Below are 18,628 nucleotides of genomic sequence, written 5' to 3' on the forward strand. Positions count from 1 at the left end.
AGGGATTTGATATTCCTTGTGCTATTCCTCTCGTTACAATATGATATTCTCTAAATTTTTTAGAGTAATAACCTTGTCAACCCAAAGGTATATTATAACTAGGTTTAAAATTTGTTGTTATACTTTTTTTATGAATTTTCAACCTAACTTATGAAAATATAATAAACCTTATATTGATGTATTAAAGTTTATTATAGAAAAATTTTAGTATAGCGATAAAGTTCAAGGCTACACACGAACTTTGATTCTATGTGCAATGTTATACATGAACTTTAATTTTGTGCAATTTTATACATTAAATGTTGATTTGGTTCATTTTACAAGTTACTCACACAATTATCGATATAACATCATTTTACATTAACTTATTGCATACACAAATCAAAATAAGAGTTTCATATATATATTTGAACTATGATCAAAGTTTAATGTATATAATTACACTAAATCAAAGTTCATGTGTCAAATTGTACATTTGTAACACCTCGATACCCAACCCAATCGTTAGGTTCGAGTTACGAGATGTCACATTCATTCCTGGAGCAACCATAGTTGAAACACAAACAATTCATAGCAGTCAATAATTAAAATTAAGTTAAAACATACATTCAACATGAAATAGAGTCAATTTCGAGTTTTACACAAACTTACGTAAGCTTAAAAGCTAACCCAAGATAAAAAAGGACCTAATTGTAAAGAATTTAAAATACAGAATCGACGTCGTGACATCTTCCTTTCCACGTCGTGATGTCAACAAACAATTTGTCACGTCACGACGTTAGGCCACTAAACGTCGCAACATCACTTACTGTAATGACTTCACCGAGAAGACGGATCTCTCATCGCACTGTGACCCTATAGGTCATTTATCATCACAACGACATTCAAACGATGTCGCGACATTGTATACTATTTTGGCCAAAATGTACCAATTGGTACCTATTGCTAACTCATTCACAACCTTCTACCATTTGTACCTAAATAATCTTTCTTTACCTAAATTAAACATACCAAAAACATGTTCCAAAACATACATCCCTAATCATATGCATTCTACCTACCAACTTTAACATTCAATCATACAACTTCCTTGTCAAGAATACATGAAAAACTTTATTCAACTAATAAATGGTTCCTTACCAATCCACTTATAAAATACTAATTCATAACCTTTGACGTACCATCTCACATGCAATATTTGCATTTCAATCATTACCAAAACATGCCATTTCCAACAACCATTACCTATTTATATCACATTTTCATGCCAACTTGCTAATACCTAATACATATATATACATATCAACTTCCAAAGTCAACATTCCAGACATATCAAAATACAAAAAGAACTGTATTTGGTACATGCAACTTAACTAAAAAAGAATTTCACCAACTTAGTTGAGTTCGAGATTTTGTCTAGATGTCGGAACTGATGTTTACGAACTCGTATATAACCTAACTTGCACACGAAAAATAAAATTGTACGCTAAGTAATTTACTCAGTGGTATTTCTATAATTCAAATATCACAAAACAACTTAAATTAATATATGTCATTTATATCAATAACAAACATTATAATAAACTCATCAATTATACCATATAATACAATCTTAGTATGTTCTATCAACTAACTCGATAAACATTACATTAACATTCCATATTCCGAATTAAATGTAATGATTGGTTAAATTTTCAAATCATTCAATATCCTCGTGTCGAAACATATAATATACCATCCATAATCGTTTCATACATGTTCATTTAACTAGTGTATAAGTAAAACACATTATTACCACAAATCCCGTATCAATTTGGTCATTTTATTAACCTGACTTGAACTCGAACAAATACACAGATCTAACCAATCACACCAATTTGGCACCTAGTAACTCATCGAACAATTTCGAAGTAAATAAATTGTACCCTGCACTCATTGGTATAATCGAAGTAAAAATGTGCCCAACATTTACATCAACACATAATATTTACTTCGATTGGTTAAATTTTGAATCGTAGTCGAAAAAATCCGCGCTTGATCTATCTTATGGCTGGCCAACTATATCTGACTCTGTCCGAACAGTTAATATGGTAATAATTTCTCAATTACAATTATAACTCAATTTCACAATTCAATATTTTCATTTCATCGATCAATCATCAATTCATAGGCATAACAACATAATTCATCTCATCACAAAGTCAATTTCACATTTACATCAACACATAATATTTTCAAATCCATTCAATTTAGTTATCTATCTCAAGTAGACAATCAAATCATACCATTCAACTTGATTTAATAATTTCAGCTCACTTCATATTCTTATCATACCAAATAGAGTATATATACAACATTTGAAGTGATTCGAATTATATAAATACAAACCGTAAACTTCGAACTATTCGTCGACAATCTTTTTCTTTCCCTCTTGATGATTCCGATTCGACATTACATACAGATTAACATAAACATACAATATCATCAATAATCAACCAAATTCACAATCAATTGTCAATTTATACGAATTTTATATTTTATTCAATTTAGTCCCTAAAACCGGGACCAACATAATTTTTCATTTAAAACTCCAAATTGAAATTTGATTTCACTATAGTCCATTAGGGAACTCCTATTTCTTATTTCTACAACTAATTTTATAATTTTTTAGTTTAGTCCCTAATGTAAGAAACAATCAATTAACTTCACAGCTTTAGTCAATTTTCACCTTCAAGCTTAAATTTTATCAATTTAATACCTAAAATTTCGAGAAATTAACAATGATAACTTTCTAAAACTTCAACAATTTTATAAATTGATACATGGGCATAGCTAAATTAAACTCCTATGATCACAAAAATATAGTGTAGCGACCTAAATTTTTTGCACAGGCGCTAGTTGAGGCTATTATTATTATTATTATTAAAACAAACAAAAACAACAAAAAAAAGAAGGGAGTCGCCACCGATATTTTTCTCTAGGTGTGATCGGACACTTGATAAATTCTCTTTTTAAAAGAAAACTTATTTTTAAAATTTTATAAAAAAGAGGTAATTTTAGGCCCACGTCAAAATCCAGAGAAAATTAGGGTTCGGGAGTCAGTTACGTGAGAGGAAGGTATTAGCACCCTCGCGACGCCCAAAATTGGTATCTCGTTAAACGTGTGTTGTCTTAATTTTCAAAAATACAAGTTTAATTTAATATTTAACCGTGATCCAAATTTTTTCTTTTTCTTTTTCCTTTTTTTTTAAACGAGAATTTTGATAAATTACATATTATTATATATTTTTTAAAATGTAATTTGATAATTTACAAAAGATAAACATTTTATTTTAAAACACAAGAATTTTTGAATATCTAGATTTTTAGAAGGGCGCCCCGTATTTAACATGAACCAATAATATTCACCCAACATAGTGATGAAATCAACAGCTTGATGCTAAATCGGTTCGTTGCCTAATATTAAAATTATCTAAATTAAAAATTATAAATGAAATATTTCTAAAATTAAAAAATGTAAAAAAAATGCCAAAAATATTAAAAACAAGACACTATTTAAATATTTAGACAAAATAAAAAGATCAAGAATTTCCCAAAACCCAAAGTTATGGGCTGCACAAGTTGGCCCTTTTCCTTCTCTTTTTTCTTTTTTTTTCAATTTTTCTTCCCTTTTTTTCTGCTGTTGGGCTACTGCTATTGGGCTGTCAGGGACTGGGCCTAATCTGCTGGCCTGGAGTGTGGCCTGCTAGATCAGCTGGGGTGTGGGCCGCGTGGAGTGGGCCTGTTGCTGGGCACTGGGCTGGCCTGTTGCCTAGCTGCTGGAATGGGCCGGGTGGGATTCTGTTCGATCGAGTGCTGCAGGTCGAGTATGGGCTTGCTGACTTGGGCCACGCAGGATTGGGCCGCCTGGGAGCGGGCTGCTGGCCTGCTTGTTGGAATTGGGCCATCTCAGTTTGCTGGCCTGTTGGCCCTTTCTTTTTGCTGCCGCTGTTTTGGGCCTACGCTGCTGGGCTGGTGCTGGGTCTGTTGCTTGCTACTGGGCTTCGACTGGAATTAGGCTGTTATGTTGGGCTTCTGCTGCTGGATCAGCCTGCTGATGCTGGATTTGGGATTGCTGGGCACTGGTCTGCTGAGCGCGGGTCAGGTTGGGTTGCGCGGGTCGGGTCGGTCGACCCGACTGTTCTTTTAAATTTTTTATTTCTTATTTCTTTTTTCTTTTTTCTTTTTCTTCTTCTTCTTCAGGCCAAACCCTAGCCTCACGCCGCCGCCATCTTCTGCCCGGTGGTGTGACGGCGTCCTCCTCTTTTCCCTCTTTTTCTTTTTCCTCCTTCCTTCCCTTTCTATTCTCTCTTTCTTTTCTCTTCTCTCTTCTTTTTTCTTTTTTTTCTCTCTTCTCTTCTCTTTTCTTGTTTCTTTTCTTCTCGAAAGCCCCTTTTTGCTTTCTTGCTTAGGTGCGACGGTGGTGGCGGTATGACGACAGTGGCGTGACGATTTGGGCGATGGCCTTTTAGCTGCTGCTATTTTTTTGTTTGGTTGCTTTTTTTATTTAGTGTTTTTGTTGCTGTTTTTTTATTTTTCTTTTTCTTTGCTGAAAAAAGTCGGACCACTCTCCCTCTCATTTTTTTCCTTTTTATCTTACTGATTTTGTCTTCTTTTCCTTTGTCTTCAAGTGGCAGTGGGAGGCATCATGAGCCTAGGCTGGTTGCCGGAGTAGCTGAAGGTGGCAGTGCACGCCCGAATGCTGATTGGGGTGGTCTGACATACCCAGAAGGACTAACATGTAGAGGACGCAAAAATTCTAAGGTTGAATTGTAATTTTAGGAAAATTTAAGGTCAAAATGTAATTTTAAAAAATTGGAGGTCAAAATATAATTTTAAAAAAATTAGGGGTCAAAATGTAAATTTTAAATTTTATATATTTTTCTGATTATTATTATTCTGTTATTATTATTAAAATTAAAAAACATAAAAACACTAATGGGCTAAAGCCCAAACAAGTCCAAAATTAAACCCAATGGCCCCAATCATTGGCCCTATATGAGACCAGCCCAAACTCGGATAAAATTCAGTGATTACATATAGAATTATAAAAAAAATGACTAAATTGAACTAACTAATTAAAGGCTTGAAGCTTAGAACCCTAGGCCGAAAGCTCTCAAATTTCGACTATGGTGGCTTCGGTTTTGGGAAGGAGATGAGAAAAATGTTCTCTTTCTTTCCTTTTTGTTTGTTTTAATTAACATTTTTTTATTATATAGTTTTAAATATTATAAAAACTTTATAATATATATTATATATTCCACTACCGTCCATTAGCATTTTTTAAGTGGTATAATTATCACTTTAGTCCTTAGTCCATTATCTAATTAAAATTTATAGTGATTAAACTTTACCACTTTTATAATTTAGTCCTTATGCCTTAATTAATCACTAATTCAATAAAAATTCTCGACCAAACTTCAATTTACCTATATAATAACTCTGTAAACATTTACGGGCTCGGTTTATGGAAATAGGATCCCAAAACCGTATTTTCCAATACCATTAACTTTTGAATCATTACAACATTGGACTAAAGTTTATGTATAGTTTTGACATTCATCCCTTTAATATATGATATGAAATGCATATATGAAAACAAAGGTAAATATCCCTTTCCCATGTAATTATAAAATATATTTTTAATAAATTTTATTCATCTTTTATTTTTAAACTTTTTAGAGTCAAGATCACTTTGACACTATACATAAATGTTGAGGATCAATTTTCTTTAAATTATGATAAACTTGACATAATATGTAAATATCAATGATTAAATTTATTATTATGTCAATTAGAAAAAATTTACGCCATCATTTCATCAGCCATTTAACATGTAGGTAAAAAGAAAAGCATAATTGAATGATCAATGGTATAGTTTATTCAAAATATATTTACGAGTAAATGGAGACCGCTAACAATAAATAATAAAAATGTATATTTGTATTTTGTGATGTGTATATATATATATATATATATCACTTACATATGGTTATTTAATATATATTCTAGTAATAACTTAGAATATCAAATTATATTTTCTGTTTCAGTAAAAGTTTTAGCTTGTACAATCATACAAGTGTATTTTATTTCGTTTTACCCATACCGATCTAAATAATATATACTGAAATATTTTATAATCAATGTACGTATTTTATGTGTGAGTTTTATTTGATTCTTTTAAATTAATGGTCAAGCTTTGTATGCGTTGTGTGTTGTTCGGTTGAATTCTATATTGTAATTGGACTCGTATCTTTTTGTACACGTATTGTACTTGTAACTATATTGTATTTGTGCTAATAAAAAGAAATTATAATACATTTCAATATCAATAAAAAAGTTAAGATCTTATTATTTTTAAATTAGTAAAATGGATTACTGAAATTTGTTGAATGATGAATGTGCATGTGAAGTTTATTGATAACATTTTATGAGCAAGTGTATAAATTATTTTTAAATGTTTTGATAAAAACATATTATGTATTTACTTTTCAAAATTTAATTTTTTGAGACTTAATTACTAATTTTTCCAAGGGTCAATAATTTCAATCAAATTATTCCATTTATATGAAAAAGTTCATTTGCATTTATTTTTCTCCCAAAAATTTATCATTTTATATAAAATGAATTTTGTTTCTAATGTTATACATTTATATATATCTACATAAAGTATATACACCTCAACAATTATTCCTTTTATTTTTAAAATTGTTAAAATATTATTTAGAAAACGTATTTAGATTAAAAGCCTTTAAAATTAGTTTTTGCATTCAATACTTCAATTATTGTCAAATTATTAATTATTAATTATTAAAATTCACATGATATTTTTCCAGATAATATATATATTTTTCAAAGACAGAAGTACATGGATGAGAATGAAATATGAAAAAAAAGGTTAAAAGATGATAAATGCGGTGAAAGTATTTACCAGTGGAGTGTAATCAAGTTGGGCTGAACTCGAATAGTGCCAACTTGAACTGGACTCCAAGTTCAAGGTTCAATATTCGGTTTAAGTTCAACTCGAACATTAAATTTGAAGTTTGAGCTCCACTCGTGACATAATCGAGATACTTCAACTTGATTAAGCTTATTTATTAATTTTTGTACTTGAGTTTGAGCTTGATTAAGTTTAGTTGTATTCAAGCTCGAACCCATTCGTAATTAAATTCCTTTTACAGGGGTATAAATGTAATTTCATGATTTAAAATTTTATTAAAAATGAAAAGGCTCAATTAGGTTCATAACCTGTTCAAATAGAGTATTATGATTCTCGAATTCGGCTCATCAATAGCTCGAGCTTGACTAAAAGAATACAAAAAAATTTGAATCGAAATCGAATAGTTGCGATCACTAGTGTCTAATTTACACCCCAGTTTGACAAGTCTTCTCTTATAAAGAATGGTTGAAATTAATGCATATATTATTAAATGAGTAAATTTGATTTTTATACCACTAAAAAGGGCAAATAAGTTAAATTTTACTAGTGTTACTATAGTTAATTGATGAATTCATTTTATTTAGAGTTAAATTGCAAATTGAAAAAACATTACATATAATTTTTTAAATGGTACACATTAACTGCGTTAAGATTTAACATTGTTTTTATTTTTTACCGATACATGAATTAAATTAAATTATTTAAAGTGCTCACTTGTTAAATGTATAGGATGAAAAAGAAATATTAATAAAATTATTAATTATTAATGCAAAATTTAAAATTTATGGATGAAAATGAAATATTGATAAAATATTATGGAACATTGTTAAATTTTACCCTAACTTTTTAAAAAATACGAAGAAAAGTCAAAAGAAATTTCAAATCAGTAATTGCATTTTCTAAGATCTGTTTTTCTTCCAAAACCCTAGAGTTCATAAATTTTTCATCTCTAAATCTCTGATCTTGTGTCATCCATCAGTTAATTATTGAAAGTCAATGGCTGAAGAGGCGGCAGCCGTGGCAGCATCGGCGCAGCCGCCGCCACAATCATCTGTGGCTCCATTGGGATCTTCCGTTATACCGATAGTGAACAAGCTTCAGGACATCTTCGCTCAGCTTGGTAGCCAGTCCACGATAGAGTTGCCGCAGGTGGCGGTGGTCGGAAGTCAGAGTAGTGGAAAGTCCAGCGTGCTCGAGTCACTCGTTGGACGTGATTTCTTGCCTCGAGGTAACGATATCTGCACGCGCCGTCCGCTAGTCCTTCAGCTACTCCAGACCAAGCGTAAGCTTGATGGTTCTGAAGAGGAGTACGGCGAGTTTCTTCACTTGCCTGGAAAGCGCTTCTATGACTTCTCTGAGATTCGCAGGGAGATTCAGGTTCTGTGTTGCTTGCTTTTTATGGTTGAGAATTATGAAGTTAGGCGTTTTGATTCTTCAATTCAAAAAACTGCTAGGCATTTTTTGAATTTTCCCTGGTTGACTGTTGCCTAAGCACTATGAAAGTTGTGATAAAATTTTGAAGCGAGAAAGATGCTTATTCTATAAATAGGACACAATTAAGCTGCAGGATGAGTTGTGACTGGGGAAACCGGGAGTTGCAAAAATGAGTAATTAGGCTTTAGGTGATAATTATATTGGAATTCACTGCACTGGAGCTTTTAGGAGACGAGATTCTTCTTTTTGAGTACTAATTGAAAAAAATGCCTTCAGCTAAATAAATCCTATCTGGTTGCAGGCTGAGACAGACAGGGAGGCTGGAGGGAACAAAGGTGTCTCTGACAGGCAGATTCGACTTAAGATTTTCTCACCAAATGTTCTTGATATCACTCTTGTGGATTTGCCTGGAATCACAAAAGTTCCTGTGGGTGATCAACCCTCTGATATTGAAGCTAGAATTAGAACAATGATCATGTCGTACATTAAACAACCAAGCTGTCTGATTCTGGCTGTTACTCCAGCTAATTCAGATTTAGCAAACTCTGATGCTCTTCAACTTGCAGGAAATGCTGATCCTGATGGTACTTAAACTAACAAAACCCCACTTCTGCTTGAGTTCCTGTTGATGTTTATTTAATTGACTAATTTTGCTAATTTTCTGCTGGCAGGTACTAGAACCATTGGGGTTATCACAAAGGTTCATCTTTTAACGTGAAAATCTCCTTTTCAAAATATCAAATTATAGCGTTACGTATACATAAGCTGTTCTACATTTCTGACTAGTTTTGGCTTCTTTGCTTATGAATCAGCTTGATATAATGGACAGAGGTACTGATGCTCGTAACCTGTTGCTTGGAAAAGTGATTCCCCTTCGACTTGGTTACATAGGTGTTGTGAATCGAAGTCAGGAGGTAAGAGTGTAGCTTAACTGAATTGAAGATATTATTCATCAGTTTGTACATTTTTACTCTTTTAAAGCAAATAGTTTCCAAGTACAATGTTAATGGGATGATTTGTCATTTTTAGAGTTTTTTGTTTTTCTTAAATATTATGCTATAGTCACTACTTCAAGATTCTCTAATGAAATTTCGGTCTTTCTTCATATTGTCCCATTGGATTAGAACATATACTAATCTTTTCATGCTATTTTGCCTGGTGTGATCTTCACTCCCATTTACATGTCCTGCCATCATTCTTTCATGGTTAGAAATTATTATAGCTTTCTTCTTGATGACTTCTTTTTGACAGTTAGTCATATTTTAACAATTAGTCATAACATTTATGCAAGAGCACTGATAAGGGTACTGCTGCCTGAAAAACCCTTTATTTCCCTCCAAAAAAGCAATTAAACGTTAATTAGTCATATCCATAAAAAATTTACTTCTTGATGACTACATTTTTGCTATTATATATCATATACTGCTTATCAGGCATCTTATTTTACTATTGCGCTGATAGTTTGATTGCATGTGTAAACAGGATATTTTACTGAACCGGAGTATCAAGGATGCCCTTGTGGCGGAGGAAAAGTTCTTCCGCAGCCGTCCAGTATGCCTGCACCAAGACCAACCTTTAACATTTGTTCATTGTTTTATACAGCTTCCATCATCAATTTGCTTATTTCTTTTTGCCATAGGTATATAATGGTCTGGCTGATCGTTGTGGTGTTCCTCAATTGGCGAAGAAGTTGAATCAGGTAAAATATTTGCAAATGAAGTTTCCAGGACTTTATGGAGAATAAATCACAATTTTTAATGTCAATGCTTTGTTCTAGCATTCAAGTTTTCTATTAATATTTACTTTCCCCTGTTGTGCTATTTACCCCCTTTCTTTATGCTAGGCACTTGGTGGAAATCTAGACTCTAGAGCAACCTTTTAGGCTGAGTTATATCTGGAGGATTCCTACTTAACTTTTTTTTTTTACCTGAATCAAGCACCTTGGTGCTTATGGGATATATTGAAGGTTTTACGCTAGTCGGTGACATTTTTGTCATTCTTAGTTCAGCCTCATGACCCTGTTGTGCATGACATAGAGATATGTACTGCTTGGCATGGGGAGCTTTCTATATTTCTTTCATCTTGTTGTTGAGTCTTTCTATGCTGTTTCAATGTAGATTTTAGTCCAACATATCAAGGCAATACTTCCTGGGCTGAAATCACGTATTAGTTCTGCGCTGGTGTCTTTGGCAAAGGAACATGCAAGCTATGGAGAAATCACAGAATCAAGGGTATGCATATTTGTTTGTTTACCACGAACTTGGTTGAAAAAAGCATCTGAAATAATTTTCTTATGACAAGATTATGGTGTTAAAACCTGTAGGCTGGTCAGGGAGCTCTTCTACTGAATATTCTTTCGAAGTACTGTGAAGGTAAATGTTTTTGTTTGACTGCCATAATTTTATTATTATTCTTAATCACCAATGGTATACATTCTAGTATATTGCTAATGATGCCATAAATTAATGCTTCGTTGGAAACAGCTTTCTCGTCAATAGTAGAGGGGAAAAATGAAGAAATGTCTACATCTGAGCTATCTGGTGGAGCAAGGATTCATTATATTTTCCAATCTATCTTTGTTAAGAGCTTAGAGGTGTGTAGACTGAGATTTGTGCCTTAATATTTTCGTGCTTTTCACTCTGAGGAACTTTTATTTGTTTCCCATTCCATTTTATGTTGCTTTATCTTTAGGGTGTTTCTTCACATCATTCTACAAAAGTTGGTTCTTAGTTACTATTCATATCATTGTGCAAAATTATTGGTCATTAATTACTATATTCTGTCGTTCACATTACCACGGGTTCCCTGTGATGTGCATTCCCTCCCTCAGGAATGATTTTCTGCATGCTCTCTTCTAGGACAGGATAAGAAAAAGGTCAACCTTAGTTTCTTGATGTTAATAAGAGTAATTTTTCTCCTTCCCTCTTTTCAGGTAAAAAAATAAAATCTTCATATTTGTTGCACACTGATACTGCTTCATTTAGAACACCGACATGAGTAGTCTTACATTGCAACTCTAGAAAGATAATGTGCGTCTATACAAGTGCCTTTATGTGCATAGTTCTGCATGGTGCTGGTTTTGAGTTTGCTGTTAACTGATTTGTTTTACAGGAGGTTGATCCATGTGAAGACTTGACTGATGATGACATTCGAACAGCCATTCAGAATGCAACCGGTCCTCGATCTGCGCTATTCGTACCAGAAGTAGGTTTAATTGGCTTCTAATTTTATTTTCAAAAAGAAGAGGCTTCTAATTTAATTGCTTAATCGAAGAATATTTTTGTTTTTATGCAAACCTAGAGAGCTGTTTTCCAGAGTGTTGCTTGGAATTATTTTATGTTAAGCCTATTGTTATAATTCAACTTCTATTTGTAGGTCCCATTTGAAGTACTTGTTCGAAGGCAAATAGCACGTCTGCTAGATCCAAGCCTTCAATGTGCCAGGTTCATATATGATGAGTTAATAAAGGTAATTTTATCTTCCAGCTTGTCATTGTAGTCTCAAAGCTCTGTTACTTGGCTATCTAGATTTTCTAATAGAATTGTCCTCTTCCCAGATAAGCCATCGCTGTATGGTTAATGAACTGCAGCGGTTTCCCGTTCTGAGAAAGCATATGGACCAAGTTATTGGAAATTTTCTCCGAGAAGGTCTTGAACCATCTGAGACAATGATAGGTCATATTATTGAAATGGAGGTATGACTATGCTATTTTAATTTGATTTAATTTTATGTTTCTATTCCTAATCCTATCACAAAATATAAACTTGATACTGTCAATGCGGTAAACATGATATATCCCATTCTACTTTGCAGATGGATTACATAAATACTTCACACCCGAATTTTATTGGTGGGAGCAAGGCTGTGGAGCTTGCCAATCAACAGTTCAGGAATTCCAGGGTTGCTCTTCCCATATCTAGATCAAAGGTAGATCTCTGGCCGTACTCATTTCCTTGGTACTATTGCTACTATTAATCTTAATTCCTCTTTATTTTCATTCTTTTCTATTTCTTTATTGACTTAATCAGGATGGATTAGAGACTGATAAGGCACCTGGTTCTGAAAGAAGTGTTAAATCTCGGGCTATTATTGCTAGACAAGTTAATGGAATCGTGGCTGATCAGGCATGAAAATTTTGTGTTTCTGCTGCCCCATATATGCTTCTCTTCTGTGCTGTTCCCCCTTGTTTTTCCAATCTTTCTCTCTCTCGTATGTTACTGATGATAAATAACTTGCAACTTTTAACTCCATTCGAGTGCAGGGAGCCCGCCCTGTTGCAGATGTTGAAAAAGCTCCATCCAGCGGTACTGCATTTTAGACTATAATTTTGAATTTTTTACGCGGCTTTAATTTATGATATTTTGATGTTCTTTTTGGTATTTTTGTCCAATAAGGAGGTCAATATTGACGGTTTTCTCCCCTGCCCCCTTTTTCTTTTGTCTAGGGAATTTCTGACATGAATTTTTGGGTTTTTGATTGTTCTCACCGGTTATAGTAGAATGATATTTTCTCTGTGGGTCAGGTACAAGTGGTTCAACTTGGGTTTCATCAATATTTGGTGGCAGTGATAACCGCTCATCAGCAAAGGAGAGCTCGACAAACAAGCCATACACAGAACCTGTTCATAACATGGAACAGGCATTTTCCATGATCCATTTGAGAGAGGTGCATGCAGTTAGATAATCCTACAAGGGTCCAGTCCTAAATTAAAAAACATAAGTATTCAGTCTTGACAAGCATTGTTTTTAATTCTTTTCAGCCACCATCAGTCCTGAGGCCTTCAGAAGATCGTTCAGAAACTGAAGCTATTGAAATTGCTGTTACCAAATTGCTCTTGAGATCATACTATGACATTGTTAGGAAGAATATAGAGGACTCTGTGCCTAAAGCAATTATGCACTTCTTGGTAAGTTTAGAACCAAACATATTTGGTAGTTAAGTTTCTGTTACGGTGCCAACTGACTTGTCACCGGATGATTCACAGGCAAACCGTCTGTCTTATCAGGGCTCTTTCCCTGATTTTTTCCTCTTCCTCATGAATGATCTATGATTAACAAGTGGAACTCATCCAAGGGAATTCCAGGCCTTAAGACTGTTAGAGAGAATCTTAAATCTACTAAAATTTGCTTAATCTGACTTAATTTTATTTCTAGCAATCAACCTCTTAAATAGAGGTTATATAGGTTTACTTGTTTAAATAAAATACTTATAACCTAAGTAAATTTAAAAAACGACTCTGAATAAAGGAAGCCTCCTAATATCTCTCAAAAAATACTTTATTAAAAGAATCTCCTAAAGATATAAAATACTCATAAATATAATCTCCTAATAAAATAATAAACTAATCTAATAATAAGTAGTTGACATGTAACAGTTTCATCATGCCTTTTACTGTTTTACCCTTGTTCATGTCCTAGGTCCTGAAATTGTGAAAAAAACATTGTGGTGCTCCAGTTAGGAAATTGTAAATCTTTCTAGCCAAATTAATTTCCATTTTGTCCATATATCAGTTTAGCAACAATGTGAATTGACCTAAATAATTTTTGGTGCTATGTTGATTTCTGTCCTGGCTATTTTTGATCCGGAGAGAAGAAGCTTATGTCATGAATGCTGGACAAGGTTCTTTTCGTTTCTGTGTGCGGTTGATGTGTTTTAGCTCTGGTTGGAGGGTCCTTAGAATTTCATGATTGTATGAATATTGTATCCTGTTTTACTTGTACATTTAGAACATGGAGCGAGCCTTGGTCAAAAAGTTTGCTTTTGATTTAAAAGGTTATGTTTGCCATAGTTTTTTCTTTCATTGGAATCTGAAACTGTTGTAATTCTTGTAAGTACAACCCTTTTCTTCCTATCTATAGTTTGTGGTCCAATTTGTTAAGCCGCAACATTATATGAATATTGATCTGTTTGTTGATAATATCTATATCCAGGTAAACCATACAAAACGAGAACTTCACAATGTCTTTATCAAAAAGCTTTACAGGTAATACTGTGCTCTTTGGTTTGATTTCAATTATTTGTACTTTTGACCATCTCTTTGCTGACCTTTGAGTATCCTGTCTGTCTATCTGTCTTATGATCTGAAACAGAGAAAATCTGTTTGAAGAAATGTTACAGGAACCTGATGAGATTGCTTCTAAGAGAAAACGTACTCGAGAAACACTCCGAGTTCTCCAACAGGCATTCAGGGTGCGTTCTCTTTACCACATATCATCATGTCATAATCTGTTTGTCAAAATAACAAATGACAAATGTCTTCGTCCATGTGTACACTTGTGTCGATATGCCCTAAATCCTCTGGCAATTTTGCTTAATTTTTGTTTTCATACTAAAATACAGCATTAAGACATTAAGCGACATATATACACATATTTTAATGTACTTTCTCAAAATCCTTTTGAATAGACATTGGACGAGTTGCCATTGGAAGCTGAAACAGTAGAGAGGGGATACAGTTTGGGTTCGGATCCAACAGGCTTGCCAAAGATCCACGGACTGCCAACATCATCAATATACTCTTCGGGTGGTTCAGACGATGCCTATACAGCTTCTCCTAAAAACCCAAAATCTCGCAAGTCATCTCACTCTGGTGAACTGTCGACACACTCGTATGCTAATAATACAGATTCAAATGGAAGTGGACGTAGTTACATGCCAGGTCTCTATCCTACAGTTGATTATTAAGACGAATGGAACAGACAAGGGTGCATTTCAGTTCAAGTTCCTTTCATCTAAGCGGGAGGGCATTATATTCATTTGATTGCTCAGTCTAGTTAGCTATCATAATATAGGGTTATACTTGGGTTGTTTATAGTTTTAGAAAGAACAATGGGATGAGAAACCTGTTCTTTTGCGGGTCAAAAACAATAGTTTTAGCTTTGGGTAATGCGGCCCGATGTTTACTTTCAAATGTGAATTGATGTGAGATTTGAATCTCATTTTTTTTTGGGGTTTTGCATGTAATTTTCAATTTTGCATTCGATTTTTTCTTTTTGGGAGAACATGAGATAACAATTGAATTAAATTTTGGATTCTTGTTTAATCACTTGCCAATTTTGAATTCGTCTCATCGGAACTCAACTTCAAGGGAAATTGAGTATTGGGGCGTTTAAGCGCGGCGTTTTTTTTATCCACATTTGGCACCTTGTTTAAAGCTGGTGGTGTTCCTTGTGATTAGATCCAATAGGTGTGAATACCTCAAATAGAACTGAGATCCTTACCGACAATAATTTTAGGGTCTGTTTGATTGCAGGAATTGATTTTCTGGAAAATTATTTCTAACTTTTCCAGCGTTTGATTGGCGGAAAATATTTTCCATTTGGAAAATGAACTCCAAAACAAGGGAAAATGGGTTGCATTTTAGGGAAAATGTCTTACTCTTTCAATTTCCGTAAGACATTGTCCGTGCTCTCCTCTCTATTGCCTCCTTCATTCCTTCCTTCATTTCCGGTACAAAATTGCTTCTGTTTATCGATTTTCCAGTAACTTGTTTTTTTAATTATTCAATACTTGTTTTTTAACACAATTACAAATAATTTATTTGATATTAATTTTTTTTCAATTTATAACGATTAATATTGTAGCTTAATAATTGAGTATTATTATAAATAAATCATTGCAACATATGTAAAAATACTTTAAAATATAAAAATTTATTAATATATATCAATATATGTAAAAACAATTTTTTCGTAAAATATTTCCAGGAAATCGCCAAACAAATTAAAATATTTTACACAGATTCAATCAAACACCAGAAAATATTTTCCAGTAAATCATTTTACAGAAAAGTAAAACATTTTCCCGAAATCATTTTACGGAAAATATTTTATTGGCAATCAAACAGACCCTAAATCGTAAATATTCATACTGATAATTACAATTGAAACGAGTAACGAATGTTTCAAGAAAAAAAGGTTTTTTTCTTCAAATAAATTAATTAATGAATAGACTAAGAATTTAAGAAAACTGAAAATATTAACTGATGTCTACATGTACACGCTCAACTTTTTATATGGCACTTTGAAATTGCTTTTTTCAATATAAATATATATATGTCAAGAACATGAAATTTTATTTTAATATCTAAATCATGGGCAAAATACCAAAAAAAGCCTTATTTTTTTAAAATTTATCGAAATGGGCTCCGTATTTTATTATTTACCGGAATGGGCCATTTTCCCCAAAATCACGTCTACGTCAGCGCGATGTCAGGGGACGTGCAAATCGCGTCCACGTCAGCGCGCTTTGCTTACGTGGACACAAATCGCACCTACGAGGACGCGATTTTCTGACACATCAGCAAAACGCACTGACGTCCACGCGATTTGCTGACACGTCCCCTGACATCACGCTGACGTGGACGCGATTTTGGGGAAAATAGCCCATTCCGGTAAATAATAAAATACCGGGCCTATTTCGGTAAATTTTTAAAAAAATAGAGCTTTTATGTGAATTTACCCTTTTTTTGGTATTTTGCCCCTAATAATAAATATTAAACTGTAATATGTAGCTCAAATTATGTATTGTAGTTAATATTCATAATATTGTAGCTCAAATTGTCAATCCGTCTATACTATTACTAATAATATATATTAATGTAATATTGAAGAGTTAATTGATTAAAAAATAAATGCAACAAGTACAAAAAGATTCAAAATTATTACCAACAAGATTTAAACTAAGGTACTAAGGGAAAAGAGCAAGCATCTTAACCAACTAAGCTAAACTAATTAATTGACATATTATAAAATATCTGTTATTATCTTAATTATATTACTTACGTTCTAATGATTTATCGGACCTATTCCATACACGTGTCAAATAAGAAAAAATAATACAACAATTCTGTAAAAAAAAATCCGGTGTTTACTTCAAATAAATAAGGAAAATAATTATTTGAATGTTTCAAAATTCAATTTTAAACCGAAAAAATCAAATTTAGAGGCAAAAAAGGATCTTTTTCGACGAAAACTGCGGCAAACCGCCTTCGAATGTTTGTCAGCGCGTAGATCTCGAAAAGTTATTCGAAATAAAAAAAAATCATCTCAATCAGACAACCGAGCCAAAAGTTATGACATTTCAAAGTTTTCCAAGCTAAAAAACATAAACTGTTCATAAATTATTGCTTCCACGTCAGCAAATCGCGCTTTCGTGGACGCGATTTGTTGTCACGTAAGTAATCGCATTGACGTGGACACGCTTTGCTGACACATCCCCTGACATCGCGCTGATGTGGACGCGATTTCGGGGAAAATGGCCCATTCCGGTAAATAATAAAATATCGGGCCCATTTCGATAAATTTTAAAAAAATAGGGTTTTTATGTGTAATTTGCCCCTAAATCATATCTATTAATTTACCAATATATAATTAACAGTTAAAAATCTCTTACATTAAATAAAGAATTAAACATTTTTAATTGATTAAAAATTCTACAGGCATTATCTACAATAAAATAATAAATATTAGGATTGACTTGCTAAAATACTTGTAACACCCTATTTTGGCCTGGATCTAAAGGGCCCGAGGTGGCCCAAACCTATGTGGCCCAAACCTAACTGAGGCCCAAACCAAACAGAAGCCCAAAGCAGATTTGGAAACCCTTAGGGTTTCTAGGATAGATCCTCGCGCCGCAACCATCAGCAAGAGCCGAATCTTCATACCTGCACGAAAATGGAAACAAACAATATATGGAAAATAAAATCAGAGATTTGCAAATCAAATCAAAAGAAAACAGATATTTTTTCTTCTTTTAATTGTTTCATTCGGCTATATAAAAAGCCACCAAAGCACTGTAATGGGGGCCGATTTTCGAAATCAATAAAAAAGGGCACGATTATATTCACAAGAAAAGAGAGAATACAACATAAAGCAAAATCAGTCCTAAGGTTTACATCTATTTTTTTTAAAAATTCGTTTTTACGTTAATCTACTGTTGTTATTTTCATTTTTTATTTCTATATAAATAAAACAAAAAAAAAAACTACCTTTCTTTAGACTCTGAGGCGGCGCTGAGGCGTTTGAGGGAACCACCCCCGAGGACCGGTGGTCGAAAACCGAAAGGTTTCTCGATTTTGTAGGGATTTTTTTGTTAATTTTTGGGAGTTTTGAGCCTGGATCTGGGTTTAGAAGGGTCGAAAAGGCCGAATAGGGAATTTTCCCTTTTTTTGGCCACCGCAGACGGCGGTCCTGGCGCCAGAGATCAGCGGCCGGC

The 18,628-nt window shown here is 33.4% G+C and overlaps 1 protein-coding gene across 1 annotated transcript; it reads left to right on the forward strand.

The window, feature by feature from the left end:
- Nucleotides 1-7,871: 7,871 nt before the first annotated feature.
- LOC105783354 (dynamin-related protein 3A) lies at nucleotides 7,872-15,455 on the forward strand. Its single transcript, XM_012608760.2, has 20 exons — nucleotides 7,872-8,356; nucleotides 8,715-8,997; nucleotides 9,085-9,113; nucleotides 9,226-9,327; nucleotides 9,896-9,964; nucleotides 10,053-10,112; nucleotides 10,531-10,644; nucleotides 10,737-10,785; nucleotides 10,897-11,006; nucleotides 11,525-11,617; nucleotides 11,789-11,881; nucleotides 11,970-12,107; nucleotides 12,227-12,340; nucleotides 12,442-12,537; nucleotides 12,675-12,717; nucleotides 12,936-13,078; nucleotides 13,173-13,319; nucleotides 14,344-14,396; nucleotides 14,503-14,602; nucleotides 14,819-15,455. The coding sequence occupies exons 1-20, from the start codon at nucleotides 7,976-7,978 to the stop codon at nucleotides 15,095-15,097; spliced, it is 2,496 nt and encodes an 831-aa protein (XP_012464214.1). The 5' UTR covers nucleotides 7,872-7,975; the 3' UTR covers nucleotides 15,098-15,455.
- Nucleotides 15,456-18,628: the final 3,173 nt, after the last annotated feature.

The sequence above is a fragment of the Gossypium raimondii genome, chromosome 13 (assembly GCF_025698545.1).
Source record: "Gossypium raimondii isolate GPD5lz chromosome 13, ASM2569854v1, whole genome shotgun sequence".
NCBI classification, from domain to species: Eukaryota; Viridiplantae; Streptophyta; class Magnoliopsida; order Malvales; family Malvaceae; genus Gossypium; species Gossypium raimondii.

Coding starts and splice junctions, on each gene's coding strand:
- LOC105783354 (XM_012608760.2), top strand. CDS start 7,976: ATGGCTGAAGAGGCGGCAGCCGTGGCAGCATCGGCGCAGCCGCCGCCA. Junction 11,882..11,969: donor TATATGATGAGTTAATAAAG/GTAATTTTATCT, acceptor TCCTCTTCCCAG/ATAAGCCATCGCTGTATGGT. Junction 12,538..12,674: donor ATGGAATCGTGGCTGATCAG/GCATGAAAATTT, acceptor ATTCGAGTGCAG/GGAGCCCGCCCTGTTGCAGA.